General features: G+C 58.4%; 1 protein-coding gene across 3 annotated transcripts in view; it reads left to right on the forward strand.

Moving 5' to 3' along the window:
• The first annotated feature begins 1,796 nt into the window (after positions 1 to 1,796).
• Positions 1,797 to 20,833, forward strand: part of NIBAN2 (niban apoptosis regulator 2) — a 38,193-nt gene continuing 19,156 nt past the window's right edge. For 2 of the 3 annotated variants that reach the window (XM_071453795.1, XM_071453793.1), the window contains exons 1-2: positions 1,797 to 2,396; positions 19,471 to 19,601. In XM_071453795.1, the coding sequence (XP_071309896.1) occupies positions 2,342 to 2,396; positions 19,471 to 19,601 (186 nt within the window). In that variant the 5' untranslated portion in view covers positions 1,797 to 2,341. The remainder of the gene's footprint in view (positions 2,397 to 19,470; positions 19,602 to 20,833) is intronic. The other variant, XM_071453792.1, reaches the window with a different exon arrangement.

A 20,833-nucleotide genomic window follows, 5' to 3' on the forward strand; every position in this document is an offset into this window, starting at 1 on the left:
TCCTGGCCCAAGCTTTGGCAGCTGAGCCTGTCTCTGGCACCGGGCAGCCTGTGCCAAAAGCTCCCTGCTGTGTCCCCACGTGGCACTGCCTGGTGGGGCCAGGACATGGTGCCCACCCTCAGGTGGTTTTTGGAGCCCCAAAAGCAGCCTGTGTGTCTGTGGGACAGCTCCAGGCTCTGCTGACAGGCTATTTCTGTGTGCCACAAACATTCCCTTCCTGTTTGCAAATCAACAAGATCAATGCTGTCTATTTTTTACCTCTTCATTCAGGTTTTATTTATTTATTTAAGAAACACACCAGTAGGAAAAAGAGGCAGTGATGACTCAAGTGCTCCTGTGCCTGTGTGGATTAATTTTTCAAAAATAAGGCTTTTTAACCACTTACTTGGTTTATTTAGCAGAATTCTGTGTGCCCTGCCTAAATCATATTCCATACATTGCTTTTTTGGAAGGGATGAAGCTTGGTTTCTAATAATGAAGTTATTTACATGGATAGATATTCCCATTTCTTTTCAATTTGAAGAGGGTGGATGCATTTTCATCGCCTCTTAAATACCATCAGCCCACTAAGACAGAATTTCAAATTAATTCACAGCCAGACTCCTCGGGGATCAGCACTGGGGAAAGTGTTTAAAAGCCTCCAGTGGAACAATTTTCTGTTGGAAATGAGATTTTTCTGCAGATAAATTTCCCACGAGAATCCCTTGGTACCAGCAGCATTCGGGCCAGGCAAACAAACTGCAAACAAGCCCTATGAAAAGGCAAAACCTTCTTATAGAGCATCTCAGGGGGGAAAAAAGGGATAGAAAAGGACATAAAAAAGGAAATATTCCAGCTTTGGAATTATTTTCCTATTGGAATGAGTCGGAGGGGTGAGAACAGTGTTAGGATGGAAAGGGCTGGTGCACAGTGGCCATCCCTGGGGGGAGAGGGAGCTGCGACAAATGCAGGTGGCATCTGGGTGCCACTCGATGCGCTGATGTTTTTTGGCCACATGGGGAGTGTCCGGCTCGGGCAGAGCTTGGCACGGGCACGCCGCGCCCAAAAGGAGCATTTTGGGCTGCAGGGTGGGTGGCATCCCCCGGGCACGGCGAGGACCCGCTGGTGTCCCCCGGGTGGTGGCAGCGCCGCAGGGCAGGGCTGGCGGTGGCAGCGGGCGGGGAGCGAGGGCTGTGCCCATCCTGCCGCCCCCTGCCCAGCCCCGCCGAGGGCAGCTATTTCAGGAGGATAAACAGGATGCCTCGCTCCCAGCCCGGCCACTTCCAGCCCTCCCTCCCTCCCTCCCTGCCACCGCTGCCGGGTAAACAAGGCCAGCCCAGGAAAAGCCTCCTGGAGCCGTTTCCACGCTGGCTGCCCCACACCGAGCCAAGCTGAGCTCTGGGAGCATCCAGGGACCCCGAGCCATCCCAAGGCGTGCATCCCCCTCGGCAGCGACTCCCCGGAGCCTCCCCGCAGCTGGGAACGGCTTGAACTTTCTGGGCACGCCAGCACGTCCTCCTTCCTCCTCCTCCTCCTCTTCCTCCCTCGGTCACACCCCGAGCTGCTGGCGGTGCCCGGGCTCTGGGAATGAGGGCGGCGGGGCCTTTCCTTTCCTTTCCTTTCCTTCCCTCCCCTCCCCATGGATGTGCCCGGGCAGCGCCGCGGGATCCTGCGGGCTGTTTCCGCCTGTTGCGCTTGGGAACGGAGCCGCAGCAGCAGCCAGAGGAAGGAGGAGCTTTTCCAGCGCTTCCTCCGGCTCCTTCCTCCCCGGCTGGCTCCGAGGAGACTTCGCACGATCGCTGGGAAACACAGACACACACATTTCAGTGTCCCGCTCGGAGTGTGCCCCCCCTGCTCCCCGGGTGATGCCAGCCCCATCCTGGGGCAGCTCCCGCGGCTGGGGCGGGTTTTAAACCACCCCGAGCGTTCCCATCCCGTTCTCCCCGAGGGGCCCCTGGCTGTGCCGCCCCTCTCCGGTTTGGCACCAAGGTCAGGCTGCTGGGCGCAGGTAGATGGGAGCCCGGCGGTGGCAATGCCAGCACGGAGCCGGTTCTCCCGGTGGCACTGCGGGGGACACCGGGCACTGCCCAGCCCCGGCCGGGGGCACGGCCCCCTGCTCCATCCTGCCCATCCTCCCCTCTCTGGGTAATTAGCCGCGCTAATTACCGGCGGGGGACACTCGCCGCCTCTCCCCGGGACCGGGGGCGGTGCGGGAGGAGTGGCCGGGGGGAGCCGTGGGGCGCCGTGCTGCCGGGCCGCCCCGAGCTCTGCTTCTTCCTCCTCCTCCTCCTCCTCCTCCTCCCTCTTCCCTCCTCCTCCAGCCGCTCCTCCCGCCGCCCGGCCCGGCCCGGCTCCGCTCGCCATGGGAGATGTGGTCTCCACGCACCTGGACGAGGGTCGCCGCCAGCACATCGCGGGTGAGCCCCCGGCGCGCCCCCCGCTCCGCTCACCCCGGGGGGATCCCCGGCATCTCCCCATCCTGCCTTCAATCCCTTTGGGAACCCCCCCCGCTCGGTCTTACCGGGACCCCCACTCTGCTCTTCGCCTCTCTCTCGCTCTTGAAAGTTTTTAAGTTTTACTTTCCCCGCGGTTTTGCCTCGGCACAGCTAGGCAGGTACCCCTGGTGCCTCCCCAATGAAAGGCTGCGTTGTGCCGGGGTGTTTGTGTTGGCGGCGGGGCTCGGGGACCCCTCAGGCTGTATGGAGGGGAGAGGGGAGTTGGGCTCGGGGGGATGCTGGAAGCGCAGGGACACCGCTGTCATCGGGCACTAATATTATATATTATATATAATAATAATAATATAATATTATATATAATATATATAATTACATATATATTTATGCAAAAATAATGCTGGCCCTAGCTGGTACATGAGCCTCATCCCCCTTCACAGTGCTGGGAGATCCTTAGGAAAGGATCTTAGGAACCCCCCTCAGAGGTTCTGGGCTGCCTGCACCCCAGGCTGGCTCCAGGCAGGACACGGCACTGCCCCCGCCCGCTCCGTGCGACGGGCAGGGTGACAATGCGGTCATTGAGAGCCGTGTGTCCCCGGCTGAGGATGTCTGTCTGTCTGTCTGTCTGTCCGGAGCTGCCCGGGAGCCGCGGGGTGATGGCTCTGCAGAGCACGGATCGTGTGAAGCCGTGCCTGGGGGGCTCAGCGCTGCTAACCGGGCTCTGTGGTGACACTCCTGACCCCTGTAAGTGGGGTCACCCCCCTGTCGCCGTGCCCAAGCCCCTTTGCGTCACTCGTGATGCTGGCACTGGGCTCCCCGGGGCTTCGGAGCGGGCAGGACGTGACCTCCGAGCCCTTTCATGTCCCAGCTTTGGTTTCAGCTCCCCAGGCTGGCAGAAAACCCCCTCGGCTCCAGTGGCTGAAGCCACCCCCGCACCTGAGCGGTGTCACAGCCCAGGGTGGCTTCGAGCCGGACCTTGTGCGTCTGGCCGGCAGCTCAAGGGCTGGGGAGCGCCCATGTTTTGGAGGTGGCTCCGCCGTATCGCTGCTCTGTCGCGGCCATAAAGCCACGGGAGTGGCTCTGAAGTCCTTTTGTCCCCAAGGGCTCCGGGGGAAGAGCTGCCGTGGGGCTGGCACAGGCACGGCTGTCTCGCCGTGCAGCCCATCCGCCCTGCCAGGCCCCATCCTGGCAGGAATGCTTACGTGGTATGCAGCTCAGCAGGACGCCAGCAGGTTTCTGAGCTTTGAAGGAGAGCTTGGAACTCGCTCTGGGGTTTTCATCTTGCATTAGTTAAAGTTCCAGCCCGGCTGAGCACCGGCTCGGGGCTGCCTGTGGCGTGTTTGGATCCAAAGCACATCCTGAATTTCTCTGGAGCTTGCTGAGATTGTCTGTGCACAGATAGCTCCCCGTGCAAGCCCCTGTGATCCTAATCCTGAAGAATAACAAGGAGAAGCCTGGCTGGGTTTCCTGGGCAGGAATCTGTCTCTCCTGGGACAGGCATTGGGTGTTTGCAAGGCCAGGCTGGATGGCTGCACCCTGGCAGGGGCTGAGCTGCTACCCCAGGGTGGGATTTAACCCATGCTTGGGAACTGCAGAGGGCTTTTAATGAGAAAAAAAGATTTCATGAGGGGAAAAAAAAAGATTTGTGTGGAATAGGATTATGGAGCCTGGGCTGGGACATGTCCCGTGCCATGCTGGGGTGGGCAGGGGGGACACACACCTGTACTGGGACACTCCCTGGGAGACACTGGGACAAACAGGGTTCCTGGAGCACCTCTCTGCTCCTGCCAGGGCTCCTGGCTGGCTGAGGAGCCCCCGGAGCTGGGAGGGGCTGGAGCCCAACAGGCAAGGCACGACTTGCTGTCAGGCATGCAAAGCAACGTGGCGGGGAAAGCTCCGGGTTTTCCTGCCTAGCTCGGCCTGTTCTCCACTGCTGCTGCCCCAGGAGGGATCCTGCCCTTCTCCAAGCAGCTTTTCCCAGTTGTCTTCCCAAATTTGGGGGGTTTGGATTTGCTGCCCAGGCCCCCATGAGCCCTGCTTGCTGCAGGGACAGGAGCTCTTTGGGCTTGGCAGTGTTTCCTGAGCTTGCAGCTCCTTAGACCAGCAGAGCTGCTGGGGAGAGCCTGGCCCAGAGCTGTGCCCCTCCTGGGAATGGGGTAAAGGCAGGAGGGAGGTGGGAGAAGCCCTGCCATGCCCACAGTGCTGTGCAGGGACAGCCATGCCCTGTCCCAGCCCATTTGGTGGGGGCTCTGTGAGGCTCGTGCCAGTGTCTCCCAGAAGCCACGAGGCACACAGGTGTCACTTGGGTGGCTCAGGAGCAGGGCCCTTCTTCCCAGCTGGGGCTGGAGGGCCCCAGGCAGTCACAGAGGCAGGTCCCTGCCAGCTTTGGGGTGCCAGGGCAGCCAGGTGTGATGCACAGGTGTGATCCTGCATTCCCTTCTCCAAGGTCTCTCTGACCGGTGCTTCCTCCTGCCCCCCTGCTTTGGACATCTTCCTGCCTGACTCAGCCAGTTTGTTTGTCAACACCCTTCAGCTGCTCTCCTCCTCCTCCTCCTCCTCCTCTTCCTCCCAGATGTGGGCTGGGAGTTGTTTCCAAGCTGCTCTGTGGGCTGGAGCAGGACTGGCTCACCCTCCTTGTGCAAGGATGCCCAGCGTGGGCACCATCACCAGGGTGGCAGGGATGGGGTGTCCTGGGAAGCCAGGATGTCACTGGGTGGAGTTTTGCACAGTGTCTCTCATGCCCAGGGCAATGAGTGCTCTCAGCATGGGACAGGATGAGCTCTTCCCTCATGCTGGGATCCTGATGCTTCCCTGGAGCCTCTCATGGACCCCTTCTCCTGGGGGCTCAGCTGAAGCGTGGCTGGCAGGAGCTCTGGCTGGAGCTGCTGGTCCTGAGCCCAGGGGTGCCAGCACCCAGGGATGCAGCAGGAGCCCCTGGGTGCAATCCCTGATGAGTGGCAGAGCCCAGGGTGCAGCAGGAGCTCCTGGGTGGGTGGCAGAGCCCAGGGTGCAGCAGGAGCTCCTGGGTGGGTGGCAGAGCCCAGGGTTCAGCAGGAGCTCCTGGGTGCCATCCTGGGTGAGTGGCAGAGCCCAGGGATGCAGCAGGAGCCCCTGGGTGGGTGGCAGAGCCCAGGGTGCAGCAGGAGCCTCTGGATGTGTCCATGCCAGAGGGATGTGGGGGTGGGTGGCAGCACAGGGAGGGTCCCTGGGAGCTCACACCTTGCTCTGGCATCTCCGGGGAGTCACCAGCCCGTTAATTACGGAGTGAAGCAGCTGCTAATTTCGGGCTAGGAACTTCCACAGGCAGCAGCCCACGCGGAGGTGGCAGAGGTGACACCGAGCCTCGTCCCTGGGGCGGGACCTGCAGCCTCCCTGCTCCCGGGAGCCTTGTGGGGCATCGGTGTGTGCGTAATATCCCTGATCCCAGCAAGGATAGGACGCTGGGATGGGATCTGGGATGGGATATGGGGTGTGATGGGATATGGGGTGGGATGGGATATGGGGTGTGATGGGATGGGATATGGGGTGTGATGGATTATGGGGTGGGATGGGATGGGATATGGGGTGTGATGGGATGAGCTGGGCTGCAGGGCCGGCTCCAGAGGTGCCTGGCAAACGCCAGAAGGCACCAGGCTGTGGCGTGCCCCGGGGCTGGAGGCTGCTGGCAGCGGGACGAGGTTCTCCGTGGCTTCCCTAAGCGTGACACTCATTTCCCAGCCTCTGCCGCAGCTCAGCTCCAGCCGGCGTGGGAGGCGGAGGCTGCCGGGCTCTGGGGTTGGTTTTGAGGCTGCAGCCCTCGCCCTGCCCCGGGGGCAGCCGTGCAGGGAGGCTCCGAGGGCGCTGCAGCCGTGCCGTGGTTTCTCCCAACGAAACGTGTGTCTTTCATCGCCAAATAAATAACTCCCCTGGCACGTCAGGGCTCCGTGCCAGCGGCCAGGGCTGGTTCTGGCACGCCGGGGCTTTACCTGCAGCCGTCGTGTCGGGGCACGGGGCTCGCTCCCAGCGCAGCGTGTCGGGGCAGGGGACACGGCTCCGGTGGCCTCCCCGGGTGGGTGGGAGCCCTCCCGGCCTGGCCCCCTGCCTCCCCTCGGGGGGGCTTCCCCTGCCTGCCCCCGGGCGGGTTTAGCCCCAGGGCTGGGCTGGAGCGAGCCGGGGCACGCAGGGAGGGGAGCGCTGCAGGGGCTGTGCACAGGAGGGACAGAGCCGGGGGCAGCTCAGAGCTGTCCTTGGGCCAGCCCGGGGGGAGACAAATGTACCCCCAGAGCAGGACACCTCCACAGCAGTGTCAGACACCCCAAAACCCATGGCAGGAATGTCCGATTAAACCCTTCTCTGACCCAGTTTAAGCCCTTCTCTGACCCAGTTTAAACCCTTTTCTTACCCAGATTAAACCTTTTTCTGCCCCAGACTATGTCCTTTTCTTCCCCAGATTATACCCGTTTCTGACCCAGTTTAAGCCCTTCTCTGCCCCAGATTAAGCCCTTTTCTTACCCAGATTAAACCCTTTTCTTACCCAGATTAAGCCCTTTTCTTATCCAGATTAAACCCTTTTCTGCCCCAGATTATGCCCTTTTCTGCCCCAGATTATACCCATTTCTGACCCATATTATGTGCTTTTCTGCCCCAGACATGGGGCAGCTGAGAGGTGTTTTAAAAACTTTTATTCTATTTTCAGTCCCATGGAAAGGGTGAGACAATCCAGATGTTATAATTCACGGCATCACAATCAGAAGCCAACTATTTCCTAATTACAGTATATCATAAATCTTTATTGGCCTATCAGCTTTAGCCACACCATGCTGTAAATGCCTTAAAGCTTTACAAATTCTCTACAAATTCATTTCCCACCCAGGGACACAGCCAGGAGCTGGCATTTCCCAAGCCTTTGCCTCCCCTCCTCCCCAGATCACTGCAGAGACTGGCTCAGAGCTCAGAGGGGCTCAGTACCCCTTGGCACAGCCCCTGCCAGCCCCAGCCCACCCTCCTGGCACTGCCAGGCTCCTGTGCCAGGAAGCAAGGCTGGAGGGATGCAGGGATGCAGGGATGCTCATCCACAGGCGCTTTGTGGGGCAGAGGGTGGAGGCAGCTGAGGAGCAGCTCTCCTGCTCTGCCCCTGCAGGACCCAGCTCTGCTCCCACCCCCCAGTTTGGGGGCGATGTCACCTCCTCCTGGGGTCCCCAAGCAGGGGCTGTGCCCCTCCCTGTCACTCTGAGGCAGGAACAGGCGAGAGGCAGGATTGTAGAACAGGCAAAGAAGGCTTTATTTAAAGGAACCACACGGTTTTTACAGAGGGGTATGATAGGTTCTATTCCATTGGCTAACTAACAAAAACATCTTCCTCACTCACTGTCTTTGAGAGGAACAGAAAGATGAAGTAGAAAAACACTACCTGCAAATTGTTTATGCTTAACAAGTAATCACATCTTTCTAACTCTTTAAAATCTCTCACAAGCTGCTGTGAGAAACTCTTGCTGTTTCTGTCCCTCTGTCCCATGGCATCTACACCTCCCCAGCCCCTGGCTGGCCTTGGAGCCCTGTCCCCTGCCTGGCTGTGCCTGCAGTGGCTCCATGGAGAGCCCCGTGCTGGGGCCAGCAGGGGAGGAAGGGGCAGAGCAGAGCAGTCCCTGCTTCCTCCCAGTCTCCTGGACCGGCAGGGGAGGAAGGAATAAAACTCCACCTTTTCCCCCTTTTCAAAGGGAAAGAGCAGCGACATTTGACACAGGTCCCAGCTCTGGCAGAGCACAGTGCCCTTCTCCCTGCCTCCCTGCCCTTTGCCATGCCCTCCTGCCCTTCTCCATCCCCTTCTGCCCCTCCCTGGCAGGGATCTCTCTGGGGAATTCCTCTTGGGAGCTCAGACCCCTTCACTAAAGGGGTCCCCAAATGGGACATTCAGGATGGATGGGACACTGCCCTGGAGGTGACAGAGACCTGGGGCAGGATCTCACCTATCTCCTTCTATGCTGCTGGCTCCTGGATCACAGGACACTTGTCCTGGCTTCCTTTCTCCTCCTGCCAGCTCTGCTCAGCCCCTTGAGAGGTTTTTCTGCCCAAATCTGGGGTGGGCCAGCACCCAGACCCCAAAATTGTGGTGGCTCAGCATCCTGTGAGATGGGTACAGAGGAGCTGGACACAGAACCCTGCCCAGAAGCAGGGAGGGAGCTCCAGGACAGCTCCAGGACAGGTTCAGGTCTGTTTTCTTCAAATCCCTCTTGGTTGGGTTGTTTTTTAGATGCACATAAAAATCTTTGTTTGGTCTCCTCCCCTGGGGCTGGATTGGGTTTCCCACTGGCACTGGCCAGCTGGGCACAGTGTGCCAGGCTCAGCTCCTCTCCTGGGGCTGGGCACGAGGGGACACGAGGGACACAGCTCCTGGACATCCCAGAGCAAGGACAGCCCGCCCCAGCTGCAGGAGATGCCAAGTTTGCCGTGTCCCCTTTGCCGTGGGGACCTCAGCTCCCTGTCCCCAGCTGGCAGGGGCTGGCAGGAGGGTGTGGATGCTGGTGCACACCTGGCTCAGCTCGGCTCGGCTGGGCTGGGCTTGGCTGGGCTGGGCTCAGCTGGGCTGGGCTCGGCGGGATTGCGCCATCCCGAGGGATGGATGCAATGCAGCCCAGCCGGTGCTGGGGGATGAGCCAAGCCTTATCTGGGGTGGTGCTGGGTCCCACCCTGCTGTGGGGACAGCCAGAGTGGTGGCAGCTCTTCTCCACCCCGCCCAGGTGCTGGTGGCACCCAGGGGGACAAGGGGACACGTGGGGCGATGTGGCTGCAGCCAGGATGAGGGCAGGGCTGCTGGTCTAGCTCAGGCTTTGGGGTTCAGCTTGAGCCAAGCCAGGGATGCTCCATCCTCCCACAGCCACCTGCCTGTCCATGGGACACATCCTGGCACTCCTGGGAGTGCTGTCACCTCTGCTGGTGGCGCTCTGGGCTGGCACACCTGAGGCCACCTGTGCCCCACGGCTTTGGAGCTCTGCCCCAAAGGCTGCTCCAAGGGCAAAGGGGGCTTGCAGGCTGGATGGGGACAGGGATCTCCTCCTGGGGACAGGGATCTCCTCCTGGGGACAGGGATCTCCTGCCCCATCCCTTGTGGGGATGTGTTTGGGCAGGGAGGCTCAGGGCAGGCCCTCAGTGCAACCCCGAGAGGCACTGGGACCCATACTGCTGTTTGTTGTTTTTTATTTGTTATTTATGTGTTACTTGTTATTTGTTATTTCTTACTTCTTATTTCTTATTTCTTATTTCTTATGTCTTATTTCTTATTTCTTATTTCTTATCCATGGGCACATTCCTCGCACACACATTTGAGCACATTTGAGTACTCGTGTCATGGAAATAATTGTTTCTGTGGCTTTTATTTCTTAGACATATATGCTCAGGTAAATTTTTCCTTAGTAGGCACCTCCTATTAAAATCTACACTTAGGGATTGGATAATTTGATTTTTTTATTACCTATAAATGTTTTTATTATTTTGCCATTTTAGGAAATGAGCATCAGCTTCACACTTGAGGAAACATTAGGAACTTTCCCTAATGAGCATCAGCCTCACACTTGAGGAAAAAAGATGTGTAACTCTAAGCTTTACAACGTTGGCTTCAGGCTTTTAAAGCAGAATACTTTTTTTTAAAGTCCCTTGTGAGAGCCCTTTTCCTTTTTTTCCCTCTTTTTCTTTAAACCAAGGCAGCCACACGCTGCCTTGTTCCCAGGAGCAGCGGGACACCGGCATCCAGGGCACGGAAAACTCCCGGCCTCTAACCCTGGGTGTGCCCGACCCCGGGAAGGGTTTAGGGGCAGGGTTTGGGGACTGGGGAGCAGGAGCAGCAGAAAAGGAGCAGCAGAAAGTGTGCAAATCTTGCCCCAGAGTGGTTTTGTCAGTGTTTTTTAGCTGGCTGGAGGTTGGGGAGCTGCTGCAGAATGTGCTGCTTCATTTGCAGCGCCGTGCTTGGCTCCGGGGCCGTGCAGGGCCAGGCAGGGGAGCGTGGTGTGTGCTGGCAGGTGGGGTGGGCAGGGAGGGTGCTGGGGATGGGTGTAGGAGAGTCAGGGGTAGGATGGTGGGGATGGACAGAGACGAGAGATCTCTGCAGCCAGGGCTGGAACTTGGGGTTCATTGCAAAGGGCCTGGGGGCAGGGCCCTGCTGGGAGCTGCCAGGCACAGCTCAGAGCAGGCCTGAGAGAAGAGAGGGGAGAGAGGATGAGAGGGTGAGAGAGTGAAAGGGTAAGAGAGCAAAAGCATAAGAGAGTTAAAGGGGTAAGAGAGTAAAAGGCAAGAGAGCGAAGTTCCCGTTACAATACAATAAATCTTCTTCTGTGCTGAATATTCTGATTCTCACTAACCAATCCAGTACAAGATACAAATCCTACAGCATTTCCATACAGCCTATAAGAATCATTCCATTACCATCCTGTGTTACATTTTAAACCCTACAAACTCCTCTTTGGGCCCCTTCTGCCAAGCTGGCAGGGTCTGCTCTGCCCCTTGGGCCTGTCTGCAAGCAGAGGGTGTTGTTCCATCAAAAGGGGATCACCTTCAGCTGGCCACACCATTGTTTTCCAGTTGTTCAGTAACTGAGGGATCTCAAAGCTTGCTTTCATTTCAATCTCACTTATAGTTTCTACATTCTCAAAATCTTTTGCCAGACAATCACATTTATAAGGCTTTCCTGTTTCATCTTCCCCAACAGCTGGGCACTGCAGGGTGGGCACAGGGCCCCAGGGGTGCCAGCTGGCGGGGGCACACGGCAGGGATGGGGTGGCAGAGCCGTGTCCCTGGCGGGTGCCCCAGCCCTGTGCTGGCACCACGGGCGCTTCTGACTCATCCGGGGGCAGAGCCCGGCTCGGCTCGGGCACGGCCAGAGAGGCTCAACCGGTTCAGGCCCGGCCCCAGCTGGTTTCTCCAGCGAGGCTCCACTGCCTCATCCCTTCCTGCTGCTCAGCCCACCCTTCCCAGCTCGGCTGAGTCACAGGGCAGCCCGAGCTCTGCCTGTGGAGGCACCGTGGGCTCCCGTCCCTCCCCCACCGCCCTGCTGAGCTCCTCTCGGGCAACGTTCTCAGTTCTGAAAATATTCCCAGTGGATTTTGGGGTGCTGCTGGAGCCTGGCAGTGCCCCTGTCCTGCCTGGTGCTGAACAGTGCCTGGCACAGAGCAGTCTCTGCTCCCCACTTGTGTCAGCCAAGCTCAGTGCCAGTCCCGACAGCAGCCCAGAGCAGGAACACCCGGGCTGGGTTTGGGTGGGTTGGGCTGGGTTTGGGTGGATTTGGGATGGGTTTGAGTGGGTTTGAGTGGGTTGGGGTGGGTTTGGAGTGGGTTTGAGTGGGTTGGGGTGGATTTGGGTGGGTTGGGGTGGGTTTGGGTGTGTTTGGGCGTGTTTGGGTGAAGGGTGAATTTGGGTTCAAGGATGTCAGAGGGGAAACTCTCCCAGTTTTTGCTCTCCCCACTTTGCTTTCCTTATTCCAGCCTCTCCTGGTGTGTATGAGAGGGGGAAATACAGAGAGTTGCTGGGTCAGCCCCTGGTTTGGCCGTGCTCAGGAACAAAACCTCCAAAACCTCCCCCAGCCCCTGCTCTGTCCCAGTGCCCCCGGGTGAGGAGGAACTGGTGCCCAACTTCCCCCAGTGCTGGCACCTCCTCGGGATGCTCAGCCGGGCTGAGTCAGGCCCCTGTGAGGGAGTTTGTGTTTCTGGGTGGAAATGAGCTCACATCCAAATTCCCGAAACCCTAAACTGCCGGCTGGGGCTTAACCCTTTGGTACCCTGCTGGCTCTGCAGGATTCCTGTGCCCCATCCACAGTGGCACTGTCCCTTGTGCTGCTGCTGGAGCCACCTCCTGCTGTCAGTCTTTGCCAAATTCCTGCTGGGATGAGCCAGGACAGCCCCTGACCATGGGTCCTCCTGTCTGGGTGCTGTTCAGGGCTTGTGGGGTGCCCTGGGCACCTCATCCATGGCATCCTGTGCTCCCCTCCATGTGTGCACCCCATCCTCACCGTGCAGTGCCCTCAGGGGGATGCCCCCACACCCTGTCTGCATAATGGCAGGATTTGGGACAGGGGGATGGCCAAGGGACAGTGGGAACAGCCAGGCTGTGCTGGAGCTGGCAGCAGAGAGAGCCCCACTTGGAGGGGTGACCTGGGGACAAGCAGTGGCCTCAGCCTCCCTGCAGTGCCTCTGTTTCCCTTGCTGGAAGAGCCACCCAGGCCATCACTGGCCCTGTCAGTGCCACCGTGGTGCTTGTCCCTGTCAGTGCCACTGCTCTGGAGCCTGTGCTCCCCTCCAGCAGCCTGCCCCTGCTCACTAATCATTTACGGGCTAAATTAGTAATTAACTCCTCCCCCAGCAGCCCGGGCAAACTGGCCAGGCCAGCACACACTGCCCAGGGGTCACCTGTGCCACCACGTCACAGGCCACCCCCAGCATGGCACAGGGGACTGTCCCCAGGGCAGGGAGCCCCAGCACAGGGACAGGAGGCTGTGACCCCCCTGCCCTCGGGCACATCCCTGTCCCCCTGGCAGGGACACAGGGGACACTGCACAGGGCCAGGGGAGCTGGCCTGAGCCTGGCTGTCCCACGGGGCTGGGGCCCTGCCCTCCCTGCCCAGGGGTTCTGCTTCAATGAGCTGCTTTGGTCTTTTTGTTTCTCTTAATTTTTTCTGGACCAAGAGGAAAATTCCCTGCCTGGGGTGAGGCATCCCTGTGGCATCCATCCACAGGGGTTTGGGCACCCTGCTCCATCCCCTGCTGTCACTCCACTCCTGGGACAGTGGAAGGTGTTGGAATAGGATGACCTTTGAGGTCCCTTCCAACCCAAACCAGTTTGTTATTCCATGATTTTACAACATCCCAGGGGCCTTTTTCAAGGGCTGGGCTTCCAAAGGCACCTCAGCCCCCCCTCAGTCCCCTCAGGGGACACCTGAGGGCTGTGGGTGCTGGGCCATTCCAAGCATATCAGCAGCAACATTAATTGAGATGAAGAATTCTCTTGGTGTCTCACTGGTGGTTGTGCCATGGCACACAGAGGCAGATTTGCTTAGCTTGATACAGCAGTGGGAGTAACTCAGTGATTCTAGATGGACTTGACAGGAAAAAAATAGGAATTCAGTTCCAAGCAGCAGCAGGTGGAAATCTTAAAGCAGTGAATTGTTTTATTGCACCACTGGCACAATGGGATGTGGCCTTGGAGGAGGATGCAGAAGTTGCCCCTGGGCTTTGGCAGCTGCTGCTGCAGCCCCTCTGGGGGCTGTGTGAGCACACAGGGGTGGGTGGTTGTGTTGGAGAACAGAAGGGCCTGGGAGGTCTCCACAGCACCTCTGAAGGGGCCACAAGGAGCCAGAGAGGGATTTTCATCAGGAATTGTAGTGACAGGACAAGGGGGAATGGCTGTGACCTGAAAGAAGGGAAATTAGGTTTTATACAGGGAAGAAATCCTTCCCTGTGAGGGTGGGCAGGCCCTGGCACAGGGTGCCCAGAGCAGCTGGGGCTGCTCCTGGATCCCTGGCAGTGCCCAAGGCCAGGCTGGAGGGGCTGGGAGCAGCCTGGGACAGTGGGAGGTGTGGCTGGAGATGGCACTGGATGAGCTGTAAGGTCCTTCCAGCCCAAACCATTCCCTGATTTCCACTGCTGGGTGTGCCTGTGCTGCTGCAGTCCCTCAGCCCCAGAGCTCTGCTCCCACTGCCTTTGGGAGCGGCTGCCCAGCCCTGGGGACACACCTGGGCTGAGCCACGTCCCTGTCCCCATCAGCCTCTGTCCCACCAGGGACACACAGATACCCCTGTCGGTGCTGAGCTGAGCAAGAATGAGGAGGAGGAGGAAGGACAAGGAAAATTTGGAGCAAACCTGTTCAGGACTGACCTCCCCCTGGCTGGAGCTGCTGACTGGGCTGCCCAGGGCCTGGGCTGTTTCCAGCAGCACTCCCATTTTCACATGATCTCAAGGGCAATGAGGAAAACGAGCTCTGGACACACTCTGGTGCTGGGAGGGCTCTGTGTGAGCCTGGGGCTGTGGGGGGGTTCCTGGAGCTCTGCTCTCCCCACCCTGGTGAAGAAGCCTACAGGCAGCAAGGGCAGCAGCAGCAGGAGGGATCAGGGCAAGGTCAGGGCTGGGCTGCAGGAGATCAGGGCTCTGGGGCACTCCTGGGTGGATTTTCCCCAGAGCACAGGCCAGGATCAGAGCTGGCTGCTGCCTCGGGATGTGTCTGTGCTGGACAGAGTCCAGAGGGGGCCATGGAGCTGCTCCAGGGCTGGAGCCAGGCTGGGAGAGCTGGGGGTGCTCACCTGGAGAGGAGAAGCTCCAGGGAGAGCTCAGAGCCCCTGGCAGGGCCTGAAGGGGCTCCAGGAGAGCTGGAGAGGGACTGGGGACAAGGATGGAGGGACAGGACCCAGGGAATGGCTTCAGTCTGACAGACAGTGGGGTTAGGTGGGGTTTAGGGAAGGAATTTTTCTCTATGAAGGTGGGCAGGCCCTGGCACAGGGTGCCCACCCTGCATCCCTGGCAGTGCCCAAGGCCAGGCTGGACAGGGCTGGGAGCACCTGGGACAGTGGGAGGTGTCCCTGCCATGGCAGGGGTGCAAGGAAATGACCTCCAAGGTCCCTTCCAGCCCAGAGCAATCCATGATTCCGTGTGTGGGGCTGATTATGGGGCTGGAGATGCTTCCAAGGGCAGGACACAGCCAGTGCAGGCTGCTGGACCAGCTTGGACAGTTTGCCTTTGGAATCCTGAAGGCAGAATCCACCTCCTGCCCTGGCTCAGAGGGAGCAGGAGCCAGCCAGGGCTGCCCTGCCTGTGACCTCTGAGCACACCAGGGCTGTGCCTGCCCTTGGGGCACCCACTGCTCCAGGGCTGTGCCCTGCCTGTCACCCTGCCCTGGGTGACAGCTCTGGTGGCAGCACTGCTCAGGGGCTGGGCAGGGGAGCAGCCTCCTGTCCTGTTTTCAGCCACAGGAGCCTCGGGCTGACCTGGGACAAGGACACACCTGTGCTGCCCTGCTCTGTCCCTGTGCCCTGCTGTGCCCACAGCACAGCTTGCCTGGGCGATGCCAGCACGGTGTGGGGGCCCTGGGGACCTGGCAGGGAGGGCTGGAGTGTGGCTGGGAGCTGCTGTGGCCTGGCTGAGCCCTGTCCTTGCTGCCAGCATCCCACCCAGCCCTGTACCCAGCTCAGTGTGGGGTTTGGGTGCCCAGAGCCCTCTGTGTGCCCTCTGGAGCTGCTGTGGCCTGGCTGAATCCTGTCCTTGCTGTGTCCTTGCCACCCAACCCTGTACCCGGCCTGGTTTGGGGTTTGGGTGCCCTCTGTGTGCCCTCTGGGCTGTGCAGCCCCTTCATGTCCCCCCTGCTGGAGCCACCACGTGTGCCTGAGTCACAGAGAGGCAGGAGGGGAGCTGGGGGCTGGGGACAGAGCAGCTCTGTCACCAGAGGTGCTGACACAGGGATCCTGCCCAGCCAGGCGTTGGTGCTGCCGCTGCTCTTGGAACCCCACAGTGGCTTCCCCCTGCCAGGAGCCAGCCCAGGGACGTGCCAGGACCTGTGCCAGCCCAGCCGCCCCTCTGGGTGTGCCAGGGACGGGCTGGTGCCAGGGGCAGGGTGTGGGGCTGGTCCCAGAGCAAACAGGGGTGTTGGGAAAGCACTGGGGTGGGTGGGTGGCTGGGGACACCCTGCCCTGGGAGCTCCCTGTGGGTGCTCCTGTTTGCCAAAGGGCTTCGTGGGTGTCTGAGCCCACAGCCAGGTGGTGTTGGCTGCAGGGGTTCCCCTCCTCTGCCATGACAGGTGACAGTCAAGGGGGCTGTGTCCCCTGTCCCCAGATCCCTCCAGCTCTTGGCTGGATGTCCAGCCAAAGCTGCTCATGGAGGGACAGCCACTCGTGGGTGGCTTTGGTCACAGAGCTGGAGCACAGAATGCTCTGCACAGCCCTCAGTGCTCCCTTGTGCTGGCAGGGAATGCTCTGCACAGCCCCCAGCTCTTCGGGGAGGCTTTGCTCAGCCTGATGAAGGAGCCAGGGGGCGGCTGAGGCACTTCCTGAGGGTGACACATCAGCCCTGCCAGATGTGAGGGGTCAGGCCACCCTCTGGCATGGGCAGCATGGGCACTCCCCCTCTGCTCAGGCACAGCCCTCCACTCTTATGTCACCCCCAGGGGTCCATGTCCCTCTTGCCCTCCCTGGGTTTGCCACCAGGGCTACCAGGCAGGGAGCACCAGCATCCCCCAGCACCCTGGAGCATCCTGCTGAGCCTGGGGAGATTTAGTCACCTCGGATGTTTGACTGCAAGTCTTGTTCCAACCTCTGCAAATAATTGACTTTTGCTTTTCCATGTGCTTAAACCCTCCTAATTGGCCCTGCTGTTAATCAGGGAAGAATGAGTGACTAAGCTGTCTCGCCTGCCCGGGGACCGGGGGCTCCTTTTTTTCCCATGGACTGAAAGGAAATGAAACCTCAGAATGTCCTTTTCAATCTCAGCTCTCTGCATGGCTGCCCAGAGCCCTGGCCAGAATCACACAGCCTGGGAGACAGGAATTGCAACAGAGGTGCTGTGTGGAGGCCAGGAGGAGAGGCCAAAACCCAGGCTGAGGAATTCTGTGCTGGGATGAGCTGGGGTGTCTCATCCTTTGCTGTGAATTTGTCCCATTTTGGGGGTTTCACCCTGGCCCAGCATGCTGCTGGTCTGTGGTTTGCTCCTGTGGCTGGCAGTGCTGGCATCTCCTCAGGGATGGGTTTATCCCTCCCTGGGCAGCATTTTCCTCTGGAGCTGCTCATCCCATGGGGATTTGCAGCACCCTGCAGCAAAGCTGCTCCTTGTGCTGCCTTGGCTGCCAGCACAGCTCCGGGCTGGCTCCTGCTGCAGATTTTGGCTCCTGCTGCAGATTTTGGCTGCTGCTGGAGGTTTTGGCTCCTGTTGGAGGTTTTGGCTGCTGCCAGGCTGTGCCAAGCCGGTGTGGGGGCTGTTTTGTCTGTTTTGTCTGGGTTTGTGCCCCCAGCCTCGTGCTGGCTCCAGCACTGGGATGCAGGGCCAGGATCCATCCTCCCCGCGCCCATCGCCAGCGCTCCGGCCAAGCCTGAGCTGTCAGAAATTGTTGGAGGAGACTCAAATTCTTCATTTTTCACAGGCTCTGGGGCAAAGTTGACTGGGGAGTTCAAAGTCGAGGCTCTGTGTGCCAAAAGCAGCTCGGGGGGGAGTTGTTTCTGCAGCCTTGGGATGCTTCAGGATGGGGTTTGGTGTGGGACCCCCGTGTGGGGTTGGGGCAGGGGTGGGGAGGTGCTGGGGGGCTCAGGGTGCCCAAGGGGCTCCTCTGGCCACACTGGGGCTGGCAAAGCCCCATCCCTGCTGCTGGGGGTGGGTTTGCAGTGTGCCCCCACCCCCTGCATCCAGGGGCTGCATCCAGGGGCTGCCTGTGGGATGGAGGAGATCTCCTCCAGTCTGGGGTGCAGGGGGATGCCTGGTGGCTCAGGTTCTCCCAGCACCTTGGACTCATCCCAGATTGGAGTTTGGGGTCCTGACAGGGGTCCCTGCCTCAGGTGGGTGAGTATGGGAGGTCCAGGCTGTCCTTTCCCCTCAGCCCAACCCCAGTCCCAGCCCTGCTTTGTGGGATGGCCCTTGTGGGGCACAGTGGGGTCAGGGGGTGTCAGTGATGTTTGGGCTGGGGAATGGGGGAGCTCACCCCAACCCCAGCCAGCTGAGGTGGCCAGAGCAGGGCCAGGAGCTGCACAAGGCACAGGAAGCCCCCGGCACGGCCGGAATCAGCTCAATGTCAGGAATTTCCTGCTGGGGAGAGGAATCCATGAAATTAATGTGAAAGGCCAAAAAAAGAGATCATCCTGACCCTGAATCAGGCTCTGGGCTGCTCAGGGAGGGCAGGAGGCAGCGAGTTCTGCCTTGGTCCCTGAACCAAAGGCTGTAGCAGCATTGTGGGTAAACCAGGACTCTTGAATAATTGATTAATATGATTAAGTAGAAGTTGTTTATTGTTTATATTACATACACTTTTATATTACATACACTTTTACAGATTTTATAAATCTACACTTCTTGATTGGTGTTTTCATTCTGTTCTTTTGTTTTCTGCCTTCATTTTTTAGTGTTTGTGATTGGTTACTGTGTAGGTGTTCTACAGTCTTCTGTTATTTAGTTCTTGTGATCTTGGTATGCAGTCTCTCAGCTTCTTTTTTCTTATTTTAGTACAGTTGATGTTTCAGTAACTTTGATGAATTTTAGGGTGCTTTGAGAAAATTCTAAGAACAGTTACAGACAGTGTGGCTGGTGCACACTGAGGCTTAAGCTGTTCAGATATATTTTTATATTCCAGCAGGCAGGAGGGTGGCTGGGGAGGAGTCTGGTTGGGCTCTGAGGGGCTCAGAGCCCAAACCCAGCCCCTGCCTGACGTGGCTGTGCTGTCCCATTGCAGATGTGAAAAGTGCCTATTATATGGCCCTATGCAGATATTTACTATATGTATTATGTTCTATTGATTAGTAGTGTTGTATTAACATTTTAGTAGTATGGTAAATGTAGTTTTGTAGTTCAAATGTAACTTTTGTGGTTAAAATAGAAACTACGTATGTGGGGTATTTTTTTAAAGAAAGGAATGAGGTACTCACACTGAGATAGCAGCCACAGGACACCTGAATCTTTCAGAGAGAGAGAATTTATTGCTCAATTATCAAAAGAAACGAACTTCTTCCGACCTTGCTCTGCCATGTAGACCCATCAGGATTCAGAGGAAGAAGCTGACACTGACCAGACAGAATCCTGTGTTTGAATGGAATTTATGCATCATGGATGAGGTGTATGAATATGCAACAGGCTGTTGTTTTTAAGGGTTAATCCTCTGTTAATGGGGGTCCTTTTTCGGGCTTATTTTGCCCAGAAAGAGATACCTGGACTGTCTGTAACTCTTTGTTTTTATTGTTTCATATTGTCCTAATCTCAATTTTTATTACTCTAAATTATTACTCTAATTATCACTCTACTCAAATTTTTATTACTCTAATTATATTACTATTTTTATAACCATTTTATTACTATTAAACTTTTAAAATTTTAATTTTTTTTTTGTCGTTTTTCCCACAGAGAGGACAGGGAAGGTGCTGGGCGAGTTCTGCCGCTGCTACAAGGAGCAGTTTGGGGTCGCTCTCTTCAACAGCGTCCGCTATGAGATCGAGGGCGCCGGGGGCCCGCAGGCCCAGCTGCTGCACCGCAAGGTGAGGGCTCCTCCCTGTCCCTGTCCCTGTCCTGTCCCTGTCCCTCCCCACCTCCCTGTGCTCACCACAGCAAGGTGAGTGCTCATCCCAGCTCCCTGTGCTTCCCACTGCAAGGTGAGGGCTCCATCTCCATCCCCAGCTCCCTGTGCTTCCACAGCAGGGTGAGGGCTCCATCCCAGCTCCCTGTGCCTCCCCAGCAGGGTGAGGCCTCCATCCCAGATCCCTGTCCCTGTCCCTCCCCAGCTCCCTGTGCTTCCACAGCAGGGTGAGGCCTCCATCCCCAGCTACCTGTGCTCACCACAGCAGGGTGAGGGCTCCATCCCAGCTCCCTGTCCTTCCCCAGCAAGGTGAGGGCTCCATCCCAGCTCCCTGTGCTTCCCACTGCAAGGACAGAGCCCTCAGCAGCATAAGGCCTCCATCCCCAGCTCCCTGTCCTTCCTACAGCCTTGACAAGGTAAGGGCTCCCTCCCCAGCTCCCTGTTTTTCCTACATCAAGATAAGGGCTCCATCCCAGCTCCCTGTCCCTCCCACAGCAAGGTAAGGGCTCCCTCCCCAGCTCCCTGTCCCTCCCACAACCGGGTGAGGGCTCCATCCCAGCTCCCTGTCCTTCCCACCACAAGGTAAAGCCTCCATCTCCATCCCAGCTCCCTGTCCTTCCCACAGCCCTGGTAACTGATTCTGGAGTCACTTTAGGGGGGCTCATTCCCCTTGGGTGAGTCACTGCTGGGGACTCCCCAGAGCTGGCACCTCCTGTCTGTCCCTCTCCCTGCTGCTGGCCCTGGGGCTCAGGTTCTCCTCGCTCCTGTGCTGCTGGCCCAGCCCGTCCTGGGGCCTTGTGCACTCCAGGGCTCCCTGGTTTGTCCCACGCCATGGAGGGGCACACAGCAGGGTCAGCTGTGTGCATGCCAGTCTGTGCTCCATGCCAGGGCTGCAGGAGCTCAGGGACCCCTCAGTGCCCCCCTGAGCAGATGTGCCAGGCAGTGTCCCCCTGCTCCTGGGTGTGAGTGCTGCTCCCACCTGGGCACATCCCTAGGGAGGAGCAGGAAGCCCCTGGCAGGTGATCCCAGAGGTGGCTCTGGGTCTGATCTGCAGCAGCCATCTGAAAGACCAACAAGATAAAACAGCAATGAGAATATGGAATAAACACATCTGCCTCTGGCCTCTCCAACAATCCAGAGCTCCTGAAAAATCCTCCCTGACACCCTCTGCCCCTGGTCCTCTGACAGGGATTT

The sequence above is a fragment of the Agelaius tricolor genome, unplaced genomic scaffold (genome assembly GCF_023055355.1).
Source record: "Agelaius tricolor isolate 1412-34295 unplaced genomic scaffold, bAgeTri1.0.p SCAF_37, whole genome shotgun sequence".
Lineage (NCBI taxonomy): Eukaryota > Metazoa > Chordata > Aves > Passeriformes > Icteridae > Agelaius > Agelaius tricolor.